General features: G+C 44.5%; 1 protein-coding gene across 2 annotated transcripts in view; it reads left to right on the forward strand.

The window, feature by feature from the left end:
- Positions 1-22,088, forward strand: part of LOC135910750 (PAX-interacting protein 1-like) — a 91,564-nt gene that overhangs the window by 19,616 nt on the left and 49,860 nt on the right. The window contains exons 10-12 of one of the 2 annotated variants that reach the window (XM_065442827.2): positions 1,346-1,637; positions 2,575-2,696; positions 14,546-14,872. In XM_065442827.2, the coding sequence (XP_065298899.1) occupies positions 1,346-1,637; positions 2,575-2,696; positions 14,546-14,872 (741 nt within the window). The remainder of the gene's footprint in view (positions 1-1,345; positions 1,638-2,574; positions 2,697-14,545; positions 14,873-22,088) is intronic. The other variant, XM_065442828.2, reaches the window with a different exon arrangement.

Raw genomic sequence — 22,088 nt, forward strand, 5'->3', positions numbered from 1 at the left:
TTTCCTTGAACACTGTAGTACAGTTGAACCTCGATATAACAAACTTCAATATAACAAACATCAATATAACGAAATTCTTGATATAACAAAGTATTTAAATTTTCATAACCTCTTGTCTATAGAATCTCAATATGCAAAGTGTGTTTGTATGCGATTTTAGTATAACGAAATTTCGCTTCCGCCACAAAGGAATGCCAAGACAATAAATGGAAAATTCAGCGGACGGTCAAATGATTGAATTACGAGTGTCTGCTTGCAAACGGACCTCTCAAATCGCATGCGGCCCAACAAGAGTGATCGCCGCAGTGGAGCTGCATCACGTTCCGTATAAAGTCCAAGTGTGATGAAATCCTATCGTGGCCCGTGCACTTTGTGCTTTAGGTGCAAGTGGAAGTGTGCAAGGGTGAGACAAGAAAGACGGTGGCTTCGCGAGCACCGCCTTCCCGCACAAGCAAAGGGTAACGTGATCAAGCGCGTGCAAGAGGACCAAGCGTCAAGAGGGCAAGTTGGCGCTTCGCGATTTCTGGTGCGCATCTCAGCTGTGGCTGCGCATGGCTTCTTGGAACAAGAAGCAGATGAAGCATTCGCTCCCCGCTGCCAGTGCATTTCCTGATAGCATCGTCCCAGTGTGGGTGACACTATTAGCAGCGGGGGCGGAGTGCATGTGAAAGCGTGGCTTGCTTCACTTAATTTGTACTGTTTATGTGATATTGTCGACAGGGCATGAAACCATATCATTCATCGCCGACTACGAAATTCATCAAAGTAAATTGTTTTCTTGATTAAATTTGCTTTTTCGACTGGCCAATAATTCGGAAAATTCTGCGGCGCCTTTCCTTGTTAGAAAAATCGATCGGCAATTGTACCTATTTGCATAAAAGGTCGAATTTCAAAAAAAATCAATTTCGGTATAACGAAGCAAATTGCCGATTTTACCTACTTCGTTATATTGAGGTTTAACTGTTCTACTGATCACACGGAAGTCTCACTTGACTTAGTGGCAACTGATAGGGTTCTCAGAGGCAGAAATGTCTGGCTGCAGCGAACAGTAAAACAGTGAGAAAAATATGAACAGGAAGGAAGATGTAAGACATGGACAACACCGCTCTTTCCATCTCCGTCGCCTTTTCCTGTTGTTGTCTTTATTGAATGCGCAACTTGCTTCTTCAAAGCACAACACCTGTGTGCACCTAATGTCTTCCTTCTTGTCCATGTCTTTTGCACTGCTTTACTATTCCTAATGTTAAATGTTAACTAACCCAAGCTTCCATTCTGAGAGAACCTGCCATACACAAAATAATGCTTCAGTGAGTCCCTTTGTGAACTGTTTATAAATCGAATGCAGGCACAACTTCAACAGCAGCAGCAACAGCAGCAGCCTGTGCCTGCGGGGGGAGGAGAACCAGCACCTTCGAGCAGTGCCGGAAGCCAGAGTGGGCCCACTCCTCAGCAGTTGCAGCAGCAGCTGCAGTGGCAGCAGATGCGTCAGGCTGAGCTTCAGCGTAGGCTCCTCCAGGAGCGACAGTTGCTTCAGCAGCAACAGCAGCAGCAGGCTCAGCAACAAGGGCCTCAGCAGCAGCAGCAACCGCAACAACAACCTTACATGGTTCAGCGGCCGCCACCACCGCAGTATCCTGGTGAGGAACATGGCGTCATTGTTGGCCTCCTCTACCTTTACAGTATCCCAGTGATGGGCATGATACCATTGGTGGCCAGTGCCTGTTGGCCTCCAATACCATCCCTAGTGGCCACCATAACAGCTAGGGGTGTGGAAATAGTCGAATGTCACCAAATCAGATGGTGGACGTTGAAATAATTTTATTCTCTAATCAAATATCTACTATTTGAGTTTTCGAATCCAGTGGAACCTCGTTGATACGTTCCCGTTACGTACGTTTTCCCGGTGGCAATCGAGAACACACAAAAAAATGACCCAGTAGCGTTACGCTAATTTTTTACCGGTCCATACGTTCCCGGAAAACACAATTTTTCGACGCCAACGTTCAGTACATCACCAAACTGGGATCGTATGATACGTTTAGCAGCCACTAGATCCCATGTAAACAAGAAAACGTGCGACATACACACCCAATGGAGAATAGTATGTAGCCCCGTGCCGCAGCAGCTTCACCGCAATATTCGCCTGCCCGTCTCACATGAAAACGCCAGCACGCACTCAGTTTCTCATTTCGGTACCAGCAAATCTTCTTTGGGGTCATCACACGTAGCATTCACAGCTGTCGCCGCCAATCCTATTGCGATAAGCATCTTAACCTATATGCTTCACAGCACGTGGTGCCGCCGGAAGCGTAGCGCATGCTTTTAATAGGCTATAACAAAAACGCACTGCCGTTCCCTGCTGCAGACTGTGATTGTATACGTTTTCGGGCTGTTAGATGCCATGTGAAAAAGAAAAAATGCGAGGTGCACGCGATCGAGAGCAGTATGTAGCCGCCTGTCTCACATGAAAACGACGGCGCGCACAGTTTCTCATTCTGATACCAGTATTTATGTCAACACTGTTTTATTGTAATAAGGCATGTATGGCTCTGTGCATCTGCCGTGCAATTGCAGGCGTTGGCATGCCAGGACCTCGAGATCAACTTGCAGCAGTGGGCGCTGCAAGGCCACCGCAGGCTGCACCTGGAATGGTGCAGTTCCAGCAGCAACAGCAACAGCCGCTAGTCCAGCAACAGGTCAGTGCTTGTTGATAGACTTTTTGCTTGCGTTTGTGGGGGGGCTGTGGTTGTCACAAGAGCAGCATTGTTGCAACCTTGATCAATTTACACGTATGTGTCTTGTTACTGTGGCTAATGTTGATTAAATGGATGGGTGAAATTACGCACAACTCCATGAAACCATACTTTTTCAATGTACTTGCAGCCTTTCGGTATGGAAACTTGCCGTCTGGACAATAAGCAGTTTTTGTATGATTGGAACATAGACTAGCGGAGGATGCATCTTGCTTGGGGAGTTCCTGTGTGCCAGACACTTCCGACGAGGACCATGAGTTGAGGTCAAAGTGCTGGTCTTCTCTTTGGTTTCATGTTTTGCGCAGCTGAGGTGCCGGGCCAAGTCCAGCCAGCGTGTGTTTCCACAAATCGAATTGCCGATAATGGCAGACAACAATTCACTATGAGAATTGTAAACTGATAGCTCTAATAACAGTTGGATAAATTGAAAAGATTTGCAGTTTATACAGTCGTATAGTCATGTCTTGCCGCAGGCAGACAGAAGCTTAGCTATACACAGGATAGATCTTGCACAACAGTTTCCATGGCACCACAGTGTGCTGGACTGTTCCTTGGCATTGTGGTTCTGGCTACTGGGTTCATAAGTGCCGACACACATTTGGATCTCAGTGCATCTTGTCATACGTGGTGTAGGGATTAAGATAGCCCGAACATCAGTACTGCCACTTGGTACTTGAAATAAAGAAAATGCTTGCTTGCAGGTGGGCTTGCACTTCTTTAGGAGAGTTCTGCACTGTGCGTTACTAAGCTTGCTGCATTCGGTGAATAAGTCCTGTCGCGCCGGCTATGTCATCTGTGAATGTCAATTTTAGTATCTCATGGCAACGCGTAGCTGTTAGGCTACTGTCCTGTAAAAACTGCTTTGCTTGTTTGCAGGTCGTGCACAATCTATGTAATTAGAATCATTTGAAATGCCTGGAGATTATTTCGTAAACACCTCGTCATTGGCCATTGGTCTAGCCTGTGTGTGTCATGTCGAAATTGGTCACTGATAAGCCACTCGTACAGTAAAAGCTTGTTAATTCGTATTCTGCGGGGATGCTGCAGAAACTTGAATTACATACAAAATTCAAACTAATGAAAGCCGGAGAGAAAAATTGCTCGGTTAAGGCACGTACATAGTCCGACGTAGTGTCAGTGTGCGCGTACACACATGCTTAGTCACGTTGGTGAAAACAACGTCTATAGTTCGACGCACTGGTGCAGCCAGCGTTACCGGGCGTGGAGTGCCGAACATCGAGATGGCGCTTGCTCCATCTGCATATTTGTCACATCGACTGCGCCGACCCACAATGCACGGCACAGAGGGGCGGAAGCGCGCCGTCTTCTTTCGCGCACGAGGCGCGGGGGGAGGTGAGGGAGGGGTCTACTCCGGTGGCTGCTGGTTACGGTGCAGCAGCGCATGCGCTATATCTTGGAAGCGATCTGCAATGTGGACAAACTGCACGCCCGCGCTCACGCTGTATCTTGAAAGCAATCTGCGATGTGGACAAAGTGTGCCCAGTGCCGCTAGCTTCATATGAGCTGTGCTTTCGACGTTTATTTCGCGTTGAAGTGAGAGACAGCAGGAAGCTCAATTCGCTGCCTGCTTTTACCGCACTTCCCGACTTTGTTTTGACAGCAGCCTTCCGCAGTCTTCAAGCGAGATGTGTCCGTGTCTACCTGTGAACACCTGACACCGTGCTTGTTAATTCAGTTACTAAGCAAATGTTTACAACTTTATACGGCTGATAAAACTACTATCATTACTTCGCATAGCTCTCTACTAATTTGCTGTCGCAATCGATGCTTCGCTTCTCGGGTGAAACTGCAACTTTTTCTGTTTGTTTTTGCTTTGGACATTCGTCCCTAACTCTTTGCAATAACGTTGTTACATATCGTGACCAAAGTTTCGAAAGTGAGGAGTTTCGGATAAAACAGGCATTTTTTTGGTCGTATTATCGGGGTCCGTTGGGGACGAGAGTCGACTGTATATTGTTGGATGGACTGCGGCGGCTGCTCCGAATTATCCAAAATTTTGAATTATCGAGTTGTGAATTAACGAGCTATTTAGTGTACAAGCAAATAGCATAGCAGCAAGCTTCTCGTGATGGTTTTCTGCCTGCAACTACACCAGCCAGTAGAGAGTTTTTGTAGAGGCCACACGGCCTAGGCTGTTAGGCCTAAACCAATGTTACTTTGTTGGGTCTCGGGCACCAAGTCAATGCAGATCTACGCAAAGCGGCTGCATGACACTCGCACAGCCAACAAACTGCCACGTTTGCGACACACCGCATAGCGGCCTCTCATTTTAGACACCATTCGTAAACGCACATCAGTCTCTTCTCATAGCTTCGAGCAACCTGTTGCAAGACTAGCTGTCGATTTACACGGCACGCGACATGCTGTATGACAGCCTCTTGTATCGGGCACCTTTTGTAGACACACGCCATTTGACGCGGCAAGCACAAAAATGTTATTTGACTAGTGTGCTGACTGTTCGGCTGTAGACGCAGTTGCACGGATCATGGAGTGGACGTGGGCAGAGCGTGGTGTGTCGCACAAATTTTCCGTTGCCCTCCGGATTTCAGAATCTGTCAACAGGTAGCAATAGATGCCTATCCCAAGAGTGAAGAGCTGGTTGCTCTTCATTGTTGACACCGACCACAGTCGACTACCACTACACCAACAAAAGCCATGTGTTGAGCAATGACATCGAGTCGCATGATGTCTATCGTGCAGACTGACCTTTAATTAGCTGACAATGGCATACAGGATTTGCCTGCAATAAAAATACGGAAAACCTTTCTGTTTTCTGAAGAAAATCTGTAAATAAAAACTTCATAAACCAGTAGAAGATTGCCATGAAGCACATTATGGCCCCCTATTATACCCAAAACTTAATTGGTATTCAAGACAGCACAATTTTACTGTTTCTTCAGCTTTAGAGAGAGAAAAAAAAGAATGCTTTATTAATTTCATAGACGTTCTGTTGATGAAAATGTATTTATTTTTCAGGCCTTCATATGAAAATTAAGCTGTAATGAACAAGGGCATGCTTATTTAGTATTCCCTTCAACACGAGTTCACCATACTTTACCATACATTACCTTTATTCCTAGGTACCAAGTTCGCTGATACCTAGCAACATCCTTGTTGTACAATAAGAGCGGGCTCCTGAGCATGTACAGCAGCCGGTTTTCTTGCACGAAATCTTTAAACATAAACATTGCTTAAAATTTTTTTATTGATACTTGATTTGTTACTAAGCTCTCTTATTTTTTGCTGTACAGTGGAATGTCGTTAATTCAAATCCACTTAATTCGAACAGCCACTGCGGTCCTGTCAAAATGTTGTTTATTTTGATGCATGAAAATGGCGGTAATTCTAACACGTAGGCGTTTACAGCAGTTAATTCGATCGTGCAACGCCACTAACCATGCCCTCGGTAGCGTACCAACTGTTGCGGTGGCACTTTTGAACAGTAGTGCAGCAACACGGCAGCTTCTGCTCCAGTCTCTCATTGAAAAAGCCACATTTTTTCCGCACCAAAGATTCGCGCAGTTTAACAGTAAGTACATGTGAATTTGCCATGAGGTGCAGCTTCACAGTAGTGAAAATTTTTGCCTAGAAGTGTGGCTTGTGGAACTTCTAGCTTAGCTCAGTGCAAGTGCGCTGCCTAACGCAGCGCTGCACGTAATTCCTCCAGTCAGTGAGCTTCCTTTATGTCGAACTCTATTTAATGAGAACAAATTTTCGGGCCTCTTTGAGTTCGAATTATCAAGATTTCATCGTACAGTCGAACCCACTTATAATGATACTGGTTTTGACAACATCCATGATGTAACAATGAGCAGCTGATGCACAGTCAGCTTTTGCATGTGTTCTTGGTAAAATAAATTGCTTACCGCAATGCTTCCATGCATTGCACTTTTTTCTTTCTTTTCCTGGATTTCGCATCCTTTTTTCTTTTTTCGGCACAGACACCTAGTAGTCAAATTTAATTGTCATAAAGTAAAAGCTCCTTAACTTGAATTCTGCGGGGATGCTATGAAAATTTCGGATTATACAAAATTCAAACTAATGAAAGTCAGAGAAAAAAAAAATCGCTCGGTTAAGGCATGTATATAGTCCAGCAGGGCGTGAACATGCGTGCACATACGCTAAGTTATGTTGGCGTGAACAACAATGTTTATACTTCAAAGCACTGGCGCAGTCAATGTAACCGGATGTGGCCAAAGCGGTCCGACGGGGCCGACTTCGAGACGGCTCTTGCTCCTTGGCGCGTTTGTCGCGCTGACTGGCGCGGAGAAAAAAAAAGTCGCAGTTTCACCCGAAAAGCGAAGCATCGATTTCGATAGCAAATTAGTGGATAGCTATACGAAGTAAGGATAGTAGTTTTATAGGCCTTGTAAACTTGTAAACATTCGCCTACTAACTTAACAAGCACGGTGTCACGCGTGTGCAGGTAAACATGAACACATCTCGCTCGATGACTGCGGAAACTCGCTGAAAAACACAGGAGTGAGGAATCGTCAGTAGCAGCGAGCAAATTGACTTTCAAACAGCTCTCGCTTCAACGCGAACAAAACGCAGAAAGCACATCGCATACAAAGCTACCGGCACTACGCGCGCTCTGCAAATATTGTAGATCACATTGAAGATGAGGCCCACGCGGGCACACTTTGGCCGAATCGCAGATCGCTTTCAAGATACGGCGCCTGCACGGCCGTGCTGTAAGCAGCAGCCACCTCAACCGCCGGAGAAGAACGTCCCCCGCCTCATCTCTCCCTCCTCTGCCTCAGCCCCGTGCCTCATGCGCGACAGAAGAGGGCGCGCATCCACCCCGGCTCCCTCGCTCGCGCACGTGTGATTGAACCGTGTTCGCCGGCTCACCTTCGCACGTTTTTGCTCGCACATACAGCATACGGCCTAAGGCGACGACATTATTGCCCTTGAGCTTTATACAGAACCTCACGGGAGAGAAGCGACCTGCAACAGAGGCATTGGCCATGCGTGGCCATGCACAAATGCATTTCTCTCCACTCGGGCCTAAGCAAAGGGCTGCAGATGGAAAAAGCAAAGCGGCGCGGCCCAGGCGGCAATGCCTGCGACGCCAATGTGCTCCCGCACACTGGCACTCACCCCATCCACGATGGCACGGAGTTCGAATCATCGGTGGCGGTGCGGATTTCAGTGTGAATTAGCGGGATGTGTTAAATATTGCTTTCAGTACATTGCTGGACGGACCGCAGCGGCTACTTCGAATTACTCGAAATTTAGAATGAACGAGTTGTGAATTAGCGAGCTTTTACTGTATCCAATAACGCAGCATGGGAATATTGTAGCAAGCGGTTTATTTCACCATAGAGCACACGCGAAAGTTCAGGGTGGGGCAACTGCTCATTGTTACATTCAAGCATTGTTAAAACTGGTAATGCTTTAAGTTGGTTCAATTGTGCTTCTTTCTGTTTATAAAATGTTGGAATGTCTGTCCCCTTAGCTTTCGTACAGCCGGTTATAACAGGTATCAGTTATAACAATGGGGTTTTCTTGGCATTTGAATATTGTTATTACTGGGTTTGACTGTATATGATATTCTATTCAATATCTACTGGTATTCAGTATTTGCACACCCCTAATTGTAACACATTATCGTAATAAGTGCCTTTAAAACATAATTGAGCCTTTTTCGCAACACTCTTCTCTCTAAGGCAGGTTCCTGCAACGTTTTCCATCCCTGGCAGACACCTATTTCGACGGGGTGTCATAGGATTGGCTCGGTCCTTGAAACATGCTACACGGCGTAAGAAGGCATGTGAAGTCTGTGCAACATGGTACTAAATGAAAATTTTTAACAATGTGGTTAAACCTCAATACAGTCTACTTCTACTGACGGGACCAAATAAATTGTTCATATTATCTGGCGGATCAAATTAAGCGAGAGTCAGAACAGAAACCAGAACACACCGCTGAGTTACTTAACAGTATTTGACTCTATTCCAGCACATGCCAGAACCGAATGTGCACCCTTTTTTTTATGTTCAATGCAGAAAACTAATGTCAAAATGACATCAGAGCTCCTAAGCAAATTAGAGAAAGAATGCAAAGTTAACTTTTTAGCAAGAAAAACGTAGCATGGCCCTGATTTTGGCAATAAGAAAAATACAAACCATTTATTTACTTAATTTCTATCGTCATCACCCTCAGACAGCACTTTATTGTGCTCTATGAAGAACCACAAGATGTCGTCCTCTGTACAGTCCACAGCGCGTTTGATATTCTGCATTTATCATAGGTCTCTGCTACAATCGCAAATGGTACATGGTATCCATGCCTTGACTAACCTCTTCACTAGTTTGCCATGCGATGAATGCAATTCTCTGTGATGCAACGTGTTTCCGCAAGCTTAACATGCAAAATAACTTATTGTTTGAATCTGCTGTCATAATTAAAAGGAAAGCAGCGCGTCTTTCTCATACTATGCGAGAACTTGTCTTGTTACCACCCTTGGCCCCAGTTTGGTCCCATAGAAATTTATGGGCACCAGCCAGAATCTTAGGTCGGGACCATATTTACTCAAAGATTTAATGAACCAGAGTTGAATTAACAAAAGTATACTGTGTAAAAGTCATAAAGAAACAAGTTCAGCAGAAGCATTTGAAAGTGATGGCAAGGTTGTAGATGTGAAGGGGCGGAAGTGGAAGCTTTAGGGTGCTTCCACTTCGCTTCGTCGTTTTCTTAGCCAAACGCACTGTGTGTTTCTGTAAACTTTGTAACTCGCAAGGCGGAGACCACACATGTGCCGTTGATACCATGACAGCACAGTGGCAGTGACAGTGCCTTGGGTCTACATATAACTGCTATCACCATGAAATTGGCCCTTCATTTAGTTACATCAAAATTTAATTCCAGTGAAATGCTGTGTATTCTTGTGTAAGCTCCGCACCATTTCACGAATAATTATTCAAGAAATTATCCATGGACGGGCTGCTCTTGCCTTTACCCAAACCTTGTTACGCACAGCCGCACAGCGTGTGTTTCGCTATCTCCATGTCATATCGACACAGTGCATAAAGGCATGTCAGTGTTCTCTTCAGTTGTTTCGGCAGTTTATGATCTGTTAGCCGGAAGCTCATTGGCTTCAGTGCTGGCACCACGAAATTCATTCACTGTCACACCACGGTTTGTCCTGCCATATTTTCCGTACACATCACACACGCTGGGCAACAAGACTTTTCGTTGCTTCTGCACTGCCTAAAATATACCCAGGTTTTACCAATTGAAACATTCCATAGACATTTCATATGCGAACGTCAGTTTATTTTTATATTGCACAACCTTATTTGTGGCACCAAGTCCGAGAACTGCTTCAACTTTGAATGGCACGGTATCAGCGCAGTGCAAACAGGCTGCAGTTTATTGTTTGTCGACTAAGCATTGGGTTGATCATGCAATTCATATTCCTCGTGGCCCATTTGAGCCTGCCCAATGAAGGCTACGGGTCGATGGAAGCTTGGGCAATATTGTTATGTTTTTGTGGCTGGTATTATGTGTTCATAAACCGAGATGCAGTGTTATAAACACAGCTATTCATTACCTGTCATCGTTGGCTTGTACGCAATGGAAGTACGCAGGTGTTCGGAGCAGCCTGGCAGTTAAAGAATACAAGCACCTTCAAACGTTAGCATTGCTGTGGAAGAGAACAGAAGAGCACAGCACACTCTTTATTACGACATGCTGCATGCAGAAGATGGAGTACCTCTAAAGCAGCACAAGAAAATGTATTTGGTCAACAGTCCTAATTGGTCTCAGAGCTCTTGTTTCGATAGGCTGTGGTGCAGTAAGAACAGAGAGTTTCAAAATTGGTGGCGACATACCTTTGTTAAACATATATGTGTAAATACAGTTAAATGTCGATATAACAAAGTCGATAAAGTCAGCACTTCCTTTTATAGAAATATTGTAATATTGAAATTCTACCTTATATGCAAATAAGTACAGTTGGCCACCGCTTTTTTTTTTTTTTTTAACATAGGAGGGGCTGTAAAAGTTTCCTAGTTACCGGACAAATTTCAATGACAGAAGAAGAATTCGAGAGTCGGCTACCAAAGATACGGCAGTTTGAAGTGAAACCTGCAAAGCTTTTGCGTCCACTCTGCTGCTGCGGCTGATAGTGTCGCCAGCAGTGGGACGACACTATCAGCGGGTGACTTTCCGCGCATTCCAACCATTATAGCATCAAAACCTATCCGACTTCACAAAGAAAGGTTCGCTTTAAAGTTGCCTGAAAGTGAAGCGATGGATGACAATTTGTTGTTCAAGGCTGCCATATTGGTTGAAAATATGTGGCATTGCGTGTGCGTGTCATGTCGTAGAAATTGAGCAAGATCCAGTACAGCGACTGGTACAGTGAAAATTTTGGTAGTCGTTATTGTTTCTAGTATTAGTTGTATCAGTAAAAAAGTTAGTTTCACCCAAAAGGCGAAGCATTGATAGTGACAGTGAAATAGACAGCTTCACGAAGTAAGGGTCGTGGTTTTATCAGCCGTATAAATTGCAGTAAACATTCGTGTGCTAATTAAATTGATAAGCATGGTGTCACACGCGCACACACAAACATGAACAGATCACACCAGATGATGACAAACGCTTTCGGCCACAACACTGGCATTATGAAAAGTGCAGACAAAGTGAAGTGAATGCATCGTCTGCCTCTCGCATACCTCGTGTCTCCGAAACTCGTGATTATGCGAACTCCAATAATAAATGTGTGGGAAGACAGCACACATAAAGCCACCAGCCATCTTGGCTCACCCAAATGCTTGCGCCCTTTGTAATGCATACTTTCTCTCGCACTCGCAACACATGCAAAACAGGGCACAATAGAATCCTATCACACCTGGACTTTATATAGGACATGATGAGAAAATGGTCTGGCGTTTAGTACTATAGTTAGTCATGTTTATAGATCGCTACTCTGCTTTAGCAGCCGCTCGGCGATGCGCGGTGTACACAAGCAATCCCACGTAATTTAACCACTTAACCATCTGTGCCTGCAGCTGTTTCCATTCACTGCCTCTGTATTCTTTTGCAGTGGCAATGAAATTTTGTTATATTGAAATCGTTAATACACTTAAAATACATGGTGTTCTGTGGACAGGAAGTTATAAAATGTTAAATACTTTGTTATATTGAGGTTTAACTGTATACTCGTCTTTGCAATTCATTCACATGTGCAACAAGAGGCATTTGCTGCTTCTGTACATTTAGCAACCATTACCCACGCTGCACAATTCATTTTGGTGTTGTGATGATATTCTCCTGGGAACCTGTCTCACTGGACCATTTTTCAACATTAAGGTGCCTGGCATGATCTACAATTTTGTGCACGAAGGTTTCAGTGCACTTATTAAATCTGTGACCAGAATTATATCGAAGTTCTCTCTGGTATGGCAGCTCACATTCATTTTAGTGCATGTTTTTCTTTTCTTATTTTTTTATTTGAAAGTTTGCCCTGTTCCATAAAATGTGTATTGTGTGCCTGTTCTATATATAGATTGGTAGTTCGTTATGTCCAGTGACATCTAGCAAGGATCTACGGTGCAGAACATAGATCCTCGGATGGTAGTCAGTGGGGCTTGGGTGCAGCTCCACTTTTGACAGCTAGTGGCACCTTGATAGTGCAGTCCAGCACGATTCCACGAGAGATTTGCGGAGGCAAAAGTGACAGGTGGGCCAAAGGCAGGCCTACAGTCCGGTGCCCATAGACAGGTTGCAGCTGGCGTCAATGCAGCAACCACACGTGTCCTTCTTAACGCAACCTTCTCGTGGTGGGAGAGACTGGACGGGAGCTCTGATCCCAACGGAGTTACCAATGCTTGTGCGGAGCATTGAAGGAATTCATTTTTTTTATAGCCATGTGTATGCGGGGTTGTTGTGGGAAGAGCAGCAGTGGATATATCACTGGAGATTGGGGACCTGCTGCGTCTGCCTGGATGTGTCCTGGTGAAGATGAACTGGGTATCCAAACAATTCACACCATGCACGGCAATGTCAACACTTCATGATGCGCTTCGTCAGCGAAAGGTGATCCATTCAATTTTGTGCGAAGGTCTTTCACTGCTTTGGTGTTTTTTTTTATAAAGGTGAAGCATTACCTGAAGCATTACAACTCAAGTACTTGGTTTGATGTTATGCCATACTGTTAAGGCAAACTGGTTCAGGGCGATGTGTTTGTGGAGGCTACAATCCAGGCCACATGTAGAATGGCACACATCGTTTCACCCACTTTGCATTTCACTTAGGTTGCTTACCTCCTTGGCTCAAAATGGCATAGTAGACATCGTCTGTAACCGAAATTAGTGACAGGAGACCCATGTTGGCTTGCATGTTTGGTGGTGTCCGAGGTTCGGACAGCTTAACCACAAATTTAAAGGCTATTGCTGGCTAATTGCAAAACACATAATGGCACATAAAAGCTCGATATGGCGATCGCTATTACTGCACTGTAAAGTCACAAAAAAACGGATTTGTTTTTATCCACTTCCTTGAAGTGCCAACATGTGAGAGAAGATTATGTTAGCGAAGCCTCATAGCTTAGCAGCAGAAATCGCTGATGACACTGCAGGTTCAGTTAAGGATGCAGAGCTGGTTTAGAGCACATTGTCTGTGCTGTCAGGGCTTACAGATGTGTCAGCGGGACTACTAGTACTGCCAGCTGCTTCATTTACATGATAAAGCAGTATGTCTCATATTTAAAACATGTTAGCACTGGCTGGGCAAGTTGCCTTACTATCATGTCTTTATTCACCAGTGCTCTTCATGCCGCATTACTTAGATAGGAGACCCAAGGCAACATCCAAGCACCATTCTATCTGTCATTAAGCAAGTGTTCTACATCTCTGCTATGAGGCTGTTCATAATGCCTTTGCATACATTGTGGAGACGACGGACATGCTTGCTTCCTTTCAAGGCATGCTATAGAGCACTACAACTTCAAGCACTACTCTGCTGGTCACAAGGAAAGTGTCCTATCTTTCACGTGGCGGAAGGCTTGCTATAAAGCATTTCAGTGTGGCCCTGCCCACACACTTGACATTTTGAGTGATCGCTACCACGTGCTAGGCACTGCCCATTTGTGCTTATCCTGGCGATGGTAAAAACAAGAGCTATGTCCTTATCCCAAACAGTGGCTTCACATGAAGGTTTGCTGTTTTAGATCACACCACCGAGGCGTTCATTCAGCGTGGTAAAAATGTATTGTATGTAAAGATCGTCAGTTCTACGCATTTCCACAATGCCAACACCCATTTGTCGCCACATTTGACTGAGCACTTCGTAATTTCATCTCTTTTGGCACCTCTAAAATTAATACGGTACACAGAGCCTGTTGGGCAAGAAAACGTAGCGTCAGAGAAACGGTGCAACTGCTGCAATGGCGTGGCAGTCACGCCTTTCTGCTGGTGAGCGTGAGGGGGGACATATTGGACTCCTGGCTGTGGCGGCTGTATTCTGAGTTTATATACATGCCCTAAGAACACCAGGACACCATAGTTAGTCCCAGAACCCTTCAGCACGGCGTCTGTCACAGCCCAGCTGTTGCCTCAAGGCATTCAATCCCACAGAGTAATTTAATTGTAAATGCATTGCACAGTGCAATTGTTTATCATTTCTGGGTGCAGTGTCTCTTATGCAGTGTTGATATAGTGCAGTTATGCCTTGCACATTTGTCTCGGACCAGCACCATCTGTATCATCATCAGACTCAGTCCTCACATTATGTCCCTTCCATCGCCATGTCTGCTCTGTCAGGTGCCTTTTGTGGGTGGTCCGCAGCCCCCAGTGGGGTCTGCCGCAAACACAGCAGCAGCGGCTGCAGTAGCCGCGGCCACACTACAACAGCAGCAGCAACAGCAGGCTGCTGCAGCAGCAGCGGCAGCCGCAGCAGCAGCAGCAGCAGGTCCCAACCCAGCACAAGTCACACCCAAGACCAAGACGGCACTGGCCAACCTGCTTAACACACGTCTCCAAGGTGTCGCCAGAGGGCCCGGCGACTTGGCTGCTGACGCCCTGGGTCACGGCGTCGTGCGGCTTCCCACTCCAGGCAACGAGGAACAGCAGCAGGCCCAGCACATTAGGGTTGGTGCATGATAGGACAGGCTGCAGCTGGGGCCGTGTCCTCTTGGACTGCTCGCAGAAGTTGGACAAGCTGCATGTTTGTCAACTGAGGATGCACCGTGATGCAAGTTGTTTTAGGGTTCCTGTTTAGCTGTCGTGGAACCCCTTGACCCACTTGCTGCAAGTCATTCACTGACCCTCTTGAATGTGAAGTGTTGTCTTTTAATGCAAGAGCATGCGTGATAAAGTCAAGTTTTGGCTGCAATGACTAAAAGCATGCTACATCTACTGCTAGCAGATTCACGTTTTATGTATTTGACTTGTCACTTGTTTTTGATTAAATAACAAAGGCAGCATTGCATGCCAAAATGAGAAACTAACTTCAGTTTCATTTGAAGGCAATCAAGTCTGATTTAATATCAACACTGTTTCTTGTTTTTGGTTTGATTTCAAGGTGAAGAGTACATCTTTCACAGGTTGTCATGGAAACCTCATTCATGGACATTTCAAGAGACATTCGTCCATGGCAAACTTAAATTGCAAATGCTGTGAACAGCCTGGAATTGAGCACACAAGACATTCCTTTTGTTTGTTAATTTTTACATTAGTTCACCCTGCAGCATAGATGGAGTGAGGCTTCTTAAAGATGAAAGAGAAGCCCAGCTGCTAAACGAAGTTTATAAGTTGTCTTACATGGGAAGTCCAGTGATCAATTAGTGTGGAGGCCTACAGGGCGAAGATGGCAGCGACGCACTTGTGTGAAGGCTTGGAATACGTCAACTGCAACTGACAAGGCCCATGTCAACAACAGGGGCAGGGCAGGGGTCGAAAGCCTTTGTGTAACTACAAGTCAGTGTAGAAGCCGGCTTAATAGCTGCATTCACTCTAATGCAAAGGACCGAGAGCTCTCCAAGATCACTGAGATCTGCCGTGGATGTCAGAATGCTGCAGAAGTGCTTGCATGGAGCACTGAACAATATTTTTGCGGGTGGCTAAGGTGTTTGTCTCCAGAAGTTTAGTTTTCTTGCTCTGTGGGCTCTTTTCCTAGCTTAACTCAGGCTTGGCAGTCCTGTTGGTTTCATTTCTTTTCATGTTGCTTAAAATGCAAACCAAATTCCAACTATCGGTTACTTTGTCTTAAGGACCTCTGAGAAGCCATGAACCACAGTTTTCGGAACACTGGTTCAGGGTGTACGCAGGACAAGCCGACACACACACACTGACTCTCTACTTGTTATTTATGTGTTGCTTTCAATGATAACCTTCAGCAGAAAATTTTTGAGAACTTGTCCACAAGTAGCTGTTCGCATAGCAAAACTATATCATTAAACTATGGCATGTAACTCTGCTGGTTATGCTCACAAGCTCACATGTACATGCTCGAAGGAATAGCAACCTGCTCTGCCTAAACAAAAACACAGCAATGGTGCCACATCTGCATGACGTTGTATTTTGTAACTTCTGTAGGTGCACACACCTTTCAACACTCTCAAGCATACCTGCCAACTCTCCAAAATTTTTTGTAAAGTCTACGAATTTGCTTTTGATTTTACGAATGTTGCGTATTCTGTTTGGCGAAAAGAGCTTTAAAGTTGTTAAAAGGCCAAGGTTGCGAAATATGCATACAAAAAGGAATTGTAATGGTACCTGCACCACTCCTTTGTGGTAGCATAAGGCACCATATGCTAGAAGGGCATCTGAAACTCGAAGTTTATTGAGACAAGTTCCTAGGCCAAATCAGCAACAGCAGATTCGCTGAAAAAGTCATCGTATTAAAAAAAAAAAACTGTGTTACTTGTGGGTCTCTACTGTTCCAAGTTTGCTGCTGCTTATATGCTGCGTCTAAATGTAAGTCATTGTTAATTAATTAATAATATTGTTACGTGAAGGACGAGTCAGTAAGATGAGCAACTATTTACAGGTTATATTTACAACAGCGGTTGCAGCTCTGACCGGTTCGGTTCACAGCGCGAGCCCAGTTTGTTCATCCTCCTCCTTTCTCGAGTGATGGTGCCCAAACGCCTCGATCAAACACTCAAATACCACACTCGTGTAGCAATGTCTCCATTTGCAGAAGAGATGGCACTTAGCCTGCTTAAGGTATAGTGTGCATATATCTCATGGCAAACTTTTGACAAATGCATACCATACACTGCTTACCCCCCCCCTCCCCCCCCCACGTTTGGGGACCTTTTACAAGCTTTAAATTTCACGGGTTGGTAGGTATGCTGAAGGAATACACGTTAAGTCAAGCTAGATAGATAATGCCTGTAGTAGGAGGTGAGCATAGAGGCTTAGCATGCTAGATAAACTACTTGACATTTGAGTGAAAGGCAAGTGTGAAATTGTGCAAGCATTTCGTTTTCCAAATGTTCGCTTGCCCTCTCATAATTTGTCGACCACCACACTTCCGCCCCACTGCACTGACGTTCGGTGACGAAAACGTGTCACCTGGCGAACCAGAAGTAAACGTTATAAAAGCGAAATGCTTGCGCAATTTCGCCTCCAGGTGACTATGCCACATTTGTTATTTCCAAGCAACTTGCTTGTGTTACAGATTACAGCAACAACTGACCGCCATGGCCAGTTGTTTGTTGATTAGAAGAGGAAAAGCTGCATTGCATATGAAAATGAAAAGAAAAACTTGATCAATATGTTTCATGGGCATGTGTCTTTCGTATATTACCCATGGGACATGTCGTACAGCGATATTGCAGTATTCATGAGGTGCAGACAAAACTCTTATCTTTCCTTGTCACTCTGCATTTGTTCTGCCAGACCAGCATTGGCAAGGAATGTCATTTGCACGTGCAGCTTGCATGAACACTGCATGACATTGTCAGCCTTACTTGTGAAGGCAGAGTGGCACAGCTACCTCTTCCCTGCCCTGGTTGATGCCATGTTAAAGATTTGGCAGAGTATAGTGTTGCTATATCCTTTTTCTTTGTCCCCCCCCCCCCTTTTTAGTTATATATTTAATTATTTTTGCTTGAAATTGTCTCACGAGAGGTTTTATGCATTGCTTGAGAACCTTCCTGACTTGCACGCTGCATGAGACAATTCGCTCTCTTTGTGGGGACAGCGTGGCATAGCCACTACCTCTCTGTACTGGCATAATGTCGAACCGAGCACCTGCTACACTCTCAGAGCCTGAATATCTTTGAACTGAACAGCATAAGAGTACAACTCACTAACTTGCAGCACACAAAAGAAGCTGTGCTGTATGTACACATGTGCAGTCTTCGTAAAATGTACACGGGCTCTGTTGCCTGCGACCACAATGCTCACTACAATCTTGAAGGAGTTCTAGTGGTGTACCAAAACTTCCAACACTCTGGGGAATGAAAAGCGCTCTTGTACTCGCCATCTGGAGGTCTGGAGTGTCGGGAGTGCCACAGGTACCGCAGCACATAGCCAACCAAACAAAATATATGGTGAAGACACGGTATAGCCCTTATACTTTTCATGAAAACTATACATACCATTCTGCACTGTATAAGCTGCGCTCATGAAATGAAATGCGTCAATTTAGGGCTGACTAATATGCATGCCTTTGTTTCCTATGTCTCAAGTTCATGTCACTTTGGCATAATTTTTGCTCTTATGCTTAGATCATAGTTTCTACCACCTTTAATGACCAGATGCATAGGTACGTGACATTGTGCTCTGAAGTAATTTCGATTGTTTGGTGTTGTACTTCAAAATTTCACTCTCGCATTTCATTCTGTGAGCATACCACAGTCTATGCTTGTTACAAAGGACCTGCATTCAACAGACTTTCGGATATAATGGACCATATTTCAGCTTTAGTTTGCTCTAGCTATTTTATTAATGCAACGAAGTTTGCTTTTAATGGACCGCGCTACAACGCGTTCCACGAAATTAATGGCAATTTTTTTTCATAAGCGGCGGTATAAAACGCACTTTGGCCGTGTCGACATGGCCTGACAACTGACTTGCGAGGGTCAGCCGACGATCGGGACTCAATATTGCGCGCACGAGGGAGGAAGGCGGGGTGGAAATGTGCCATCTTCTTTCGCGCCTTTTGCGTGTGAGGCACGGGAAGGGGGAGGGGCTAGGCGAGAGAGAAAGAAACCGGGTTATACTCCAATGGCTGCTGCTTATGGCGCAGCCATCGTATCTTGAAAGCGATCTGCAATGTGGACAAAGTGCACGCTAGCACAGGTGCCGTATCTTGAAAGCAATCTGCGATGTGGACAAAGTGCACCCCATGCAGGTGGCTTCGTATCCGCTGGGCTTTCAATGGTTAGTTCACATTGAAGCAAGAGACAGCATGAAGGTCCAGGAGAGCACGTTGTTGGGCGAGTCGGTCGTACATACTTAAAGAAGGGAATTGCGCTAAAAAAAGACAAGGACGAGTAAGGACATGGACGGGTGCAATTCACTCGCTGCTGCTGCCACGCTTATCTTCCTTAATTTCCCACTGGAATCAATGCTTCGCCTTGCGAGCAAAACTGCAACTTTTTTGTTAGATTTTTTTGTCTTTTTTTTTTACTCTGGACATTCGTCACTCACTCTTTCCAATAAAGTTGTTAGACATCGCGATGAACGCTTCGCAAGTGAGGTGTTTCGGATATTATGTACTTCGAGTAAAACGGACTTGTTGGATTATCAGGGTCCGTTGTAACGAGAGTCGACTGTGGTATGTGCATGTCTCTGTCCTGTTTTCGTGTACTGCAAGTTAGTGCGTTAGGAACGAAATTGGGCCCACAGTCTCTTCTTTTGACGAGTGTATTCATTTAGAGTATGATGTGCATGCGATGTACGTGTACACGTTGCATGAAGTAGTTTGCCCTGGTTGTGGGGTCATTGCGGTGTAGCTGCATGCTGCACGCAATGACACAACGCTAAACTGAGCGCACCTACTGGGTTTTTGTCATATGCTCACGCAATAAAGCGCGTCAGTTTAGGCCTTATCAATGTGAGAACTCTCGTTTCCATTGTTTTCAGTTGATCTGACATCGGCATAGTATTCGCTCTTATGCTTAGATCCGAGTCTGTGCCGCCTTTAGCAACCCTATGCATGGCGCCATTATATCGCACCCTCGAGTAAATACACTTACTGTTCTATTTAAAATTTCCCTGATGCGTTTCATTCCACGAGCCGTGTGCATACTTGAAATGCATTGAACAACACTCAAGTGCTGCACACCCCTTGTCCCTGTATAAGTGCCCCGCCTGGTGTTTTATTTATTGATTGGAAACGTTCATATGCACATTTGTATTGTGTGAAATTCTTTGCACGGTTCCAAAACAGTGTCACAGAGGCACCACTTCCTCTTCACTGCCTTTTTGAAGTGAACATTGGCCTTATTCTTACTTTAAAGTAATTCAAATGCATACCGGAATGCTCTTCTGTTACTGACCCTTTTTTTTTTCATTTTGCTTGCACTTGTATCATCGGTTGTGTTATGCATTGATTGGGCATCTCATTGCACGTGCCGTTTACACTTGTGCTGCACGAAATAATTTGCACTGTTAAAGGGCACATTGTCATAGGTGCAACCTTTTACGAGAGTGCATTGTTTGGCTGGAAGCCTAGAGACATTAACCTAGTTGTATCAGCACTAGTTACATTTTGCTGAAGAAAACAAATATAGTAAAAGTTGAGCACATCTGATCTCCGTGTTTTAGTTATGGTATTGCACAAATATGACCGTATAATTGGAGATATCTTAAGTTTATTTTGCATAGTAACTCACGTTGTATGCTCATGTGCAGAACACAGTTGATTCTGATGTATTTTTGCAAGACGAGAGGAATTTATTGGAACATCTATGCCATCTGAGAAAAAAAGCTTTGCAAAGTTTGTTGGAGATCTCGCTCTTGACTATAGATCTTTCAATATAAACAGGGGACCCTGTCGCATATTCAATGAAATCTTCCAAACAAGAAAAGGAGGAAGTGTCAAAATTCTGGCTAGAATTGTGTCAATAGTTGTGTTTTTTGTTGTCCACTGTCTCCCGACTTCTGCATTAGGGATTTAGTTCTCTCTCCGGTTATGTCAAGTATACGGTCTGCTTACCTGGATGAAAGACGTAGTTCAGGGTGTTGATCGCCAGCATTATGCAAGGCATGCATCAATATGAATGAGAAGAGATCGGAAACCATCTGAGTACATGCTTGGAAATAAGTTATGCTCATATTAAAAAATTTAACATTCAGAAGAGAAACGTTTCTCAAAAAAATTGTTGGCAGCGCATGTGAATGTTAAAAATACTTGACTTGCTTAACTGCATGCAGCAGTTACACACGTGTGTTGCATTTTGTTCGCACCGCTCCCCTTGAAATCTTCATGATTTTCGGGGGACAGGCGTTGGCGACATGAAAAGGCGGGGCTGTCCATTCGCAACAATATTCGCAAAACCCAATTATCTGATTATTATATTTGCATATCATTGTGTCTGAACAGTTGTCGTATACATTATATATTTGATGCAGTAGACAAAGGTAGTTGCTGTTTGTCATTAAATAGTCATATTGTAGGGTAAGTGGACTTCTCTGCATTCTAAATTAGCCTTTTGAGATGAAAGCGTTATTTCGCATGCAAAACACGACAGCTGATGGCATGTACAGCACATCACGTGGCACAGACAACCCAATGACAAAGAAAACAGACAACATCAGCTCTGTTGTTGGCTTCTTTTCTTTTTGCCCATGTTTTCTGTCTCCCATACTGGCTGAAATACTAACAAGCCTGTCTTGATGTATTGGAAGAGTGGATGTTCTCAGTACAGGAGTAATAAGCTCTGGTGCTTTGAGCCAATCTTGCCTTCCCTTCTAACAGTGAGGTCTTCACTCACAGCTCGAAAGCATTCTTGATGGCTCGTGGGGGATCTACTTCACACTAAATCCTGTATGCTCTGTTTTGATATCTTTATTTCATTTGTTTGGTAGCAAGGATTTGTTGAGAGATTCTTTATTTATTTATGTTTTTGTTGTATGTCCCTAAATTTAGCTATGCCTGTTTTAGGAACCATCTCTGGCTGAAGGTTTTCCGTAACTTAATTCCTTTCTGGTCTGAAATTTCTTTTAGCGAAGTGAAAATATTATATTATGTGCATCTAGATTATAAAAATTAGGGGGAAAATGTAAAGCAAGAATTCCCCACTGGAGTTATTTGGCAATGAATTAAAGGTTTTTCCCGTGAACTGCCTTAAAGTCAATGTGTTGTAAGCAGCATGTGGTTCTTCGGACATCTCAGTTCAGGATCATA

Source organism: Dermacentor albipictus, chromosome 2, assembly GCF_038994185.2.
Source record: "Dermacentor albipictus isolate Rhodes 1998 colony chromosome 2, USDA_Dalb.pri_finalv2, whole genome shotgun sequence".
Classification (NCBI taxonomy): domain Eukaryota; kingdom Metazoa; phylum Arthropoda; class Arachnida; order Ixodida; family Ixodidae; genus Dermacentor; species Dermacentor albipictus.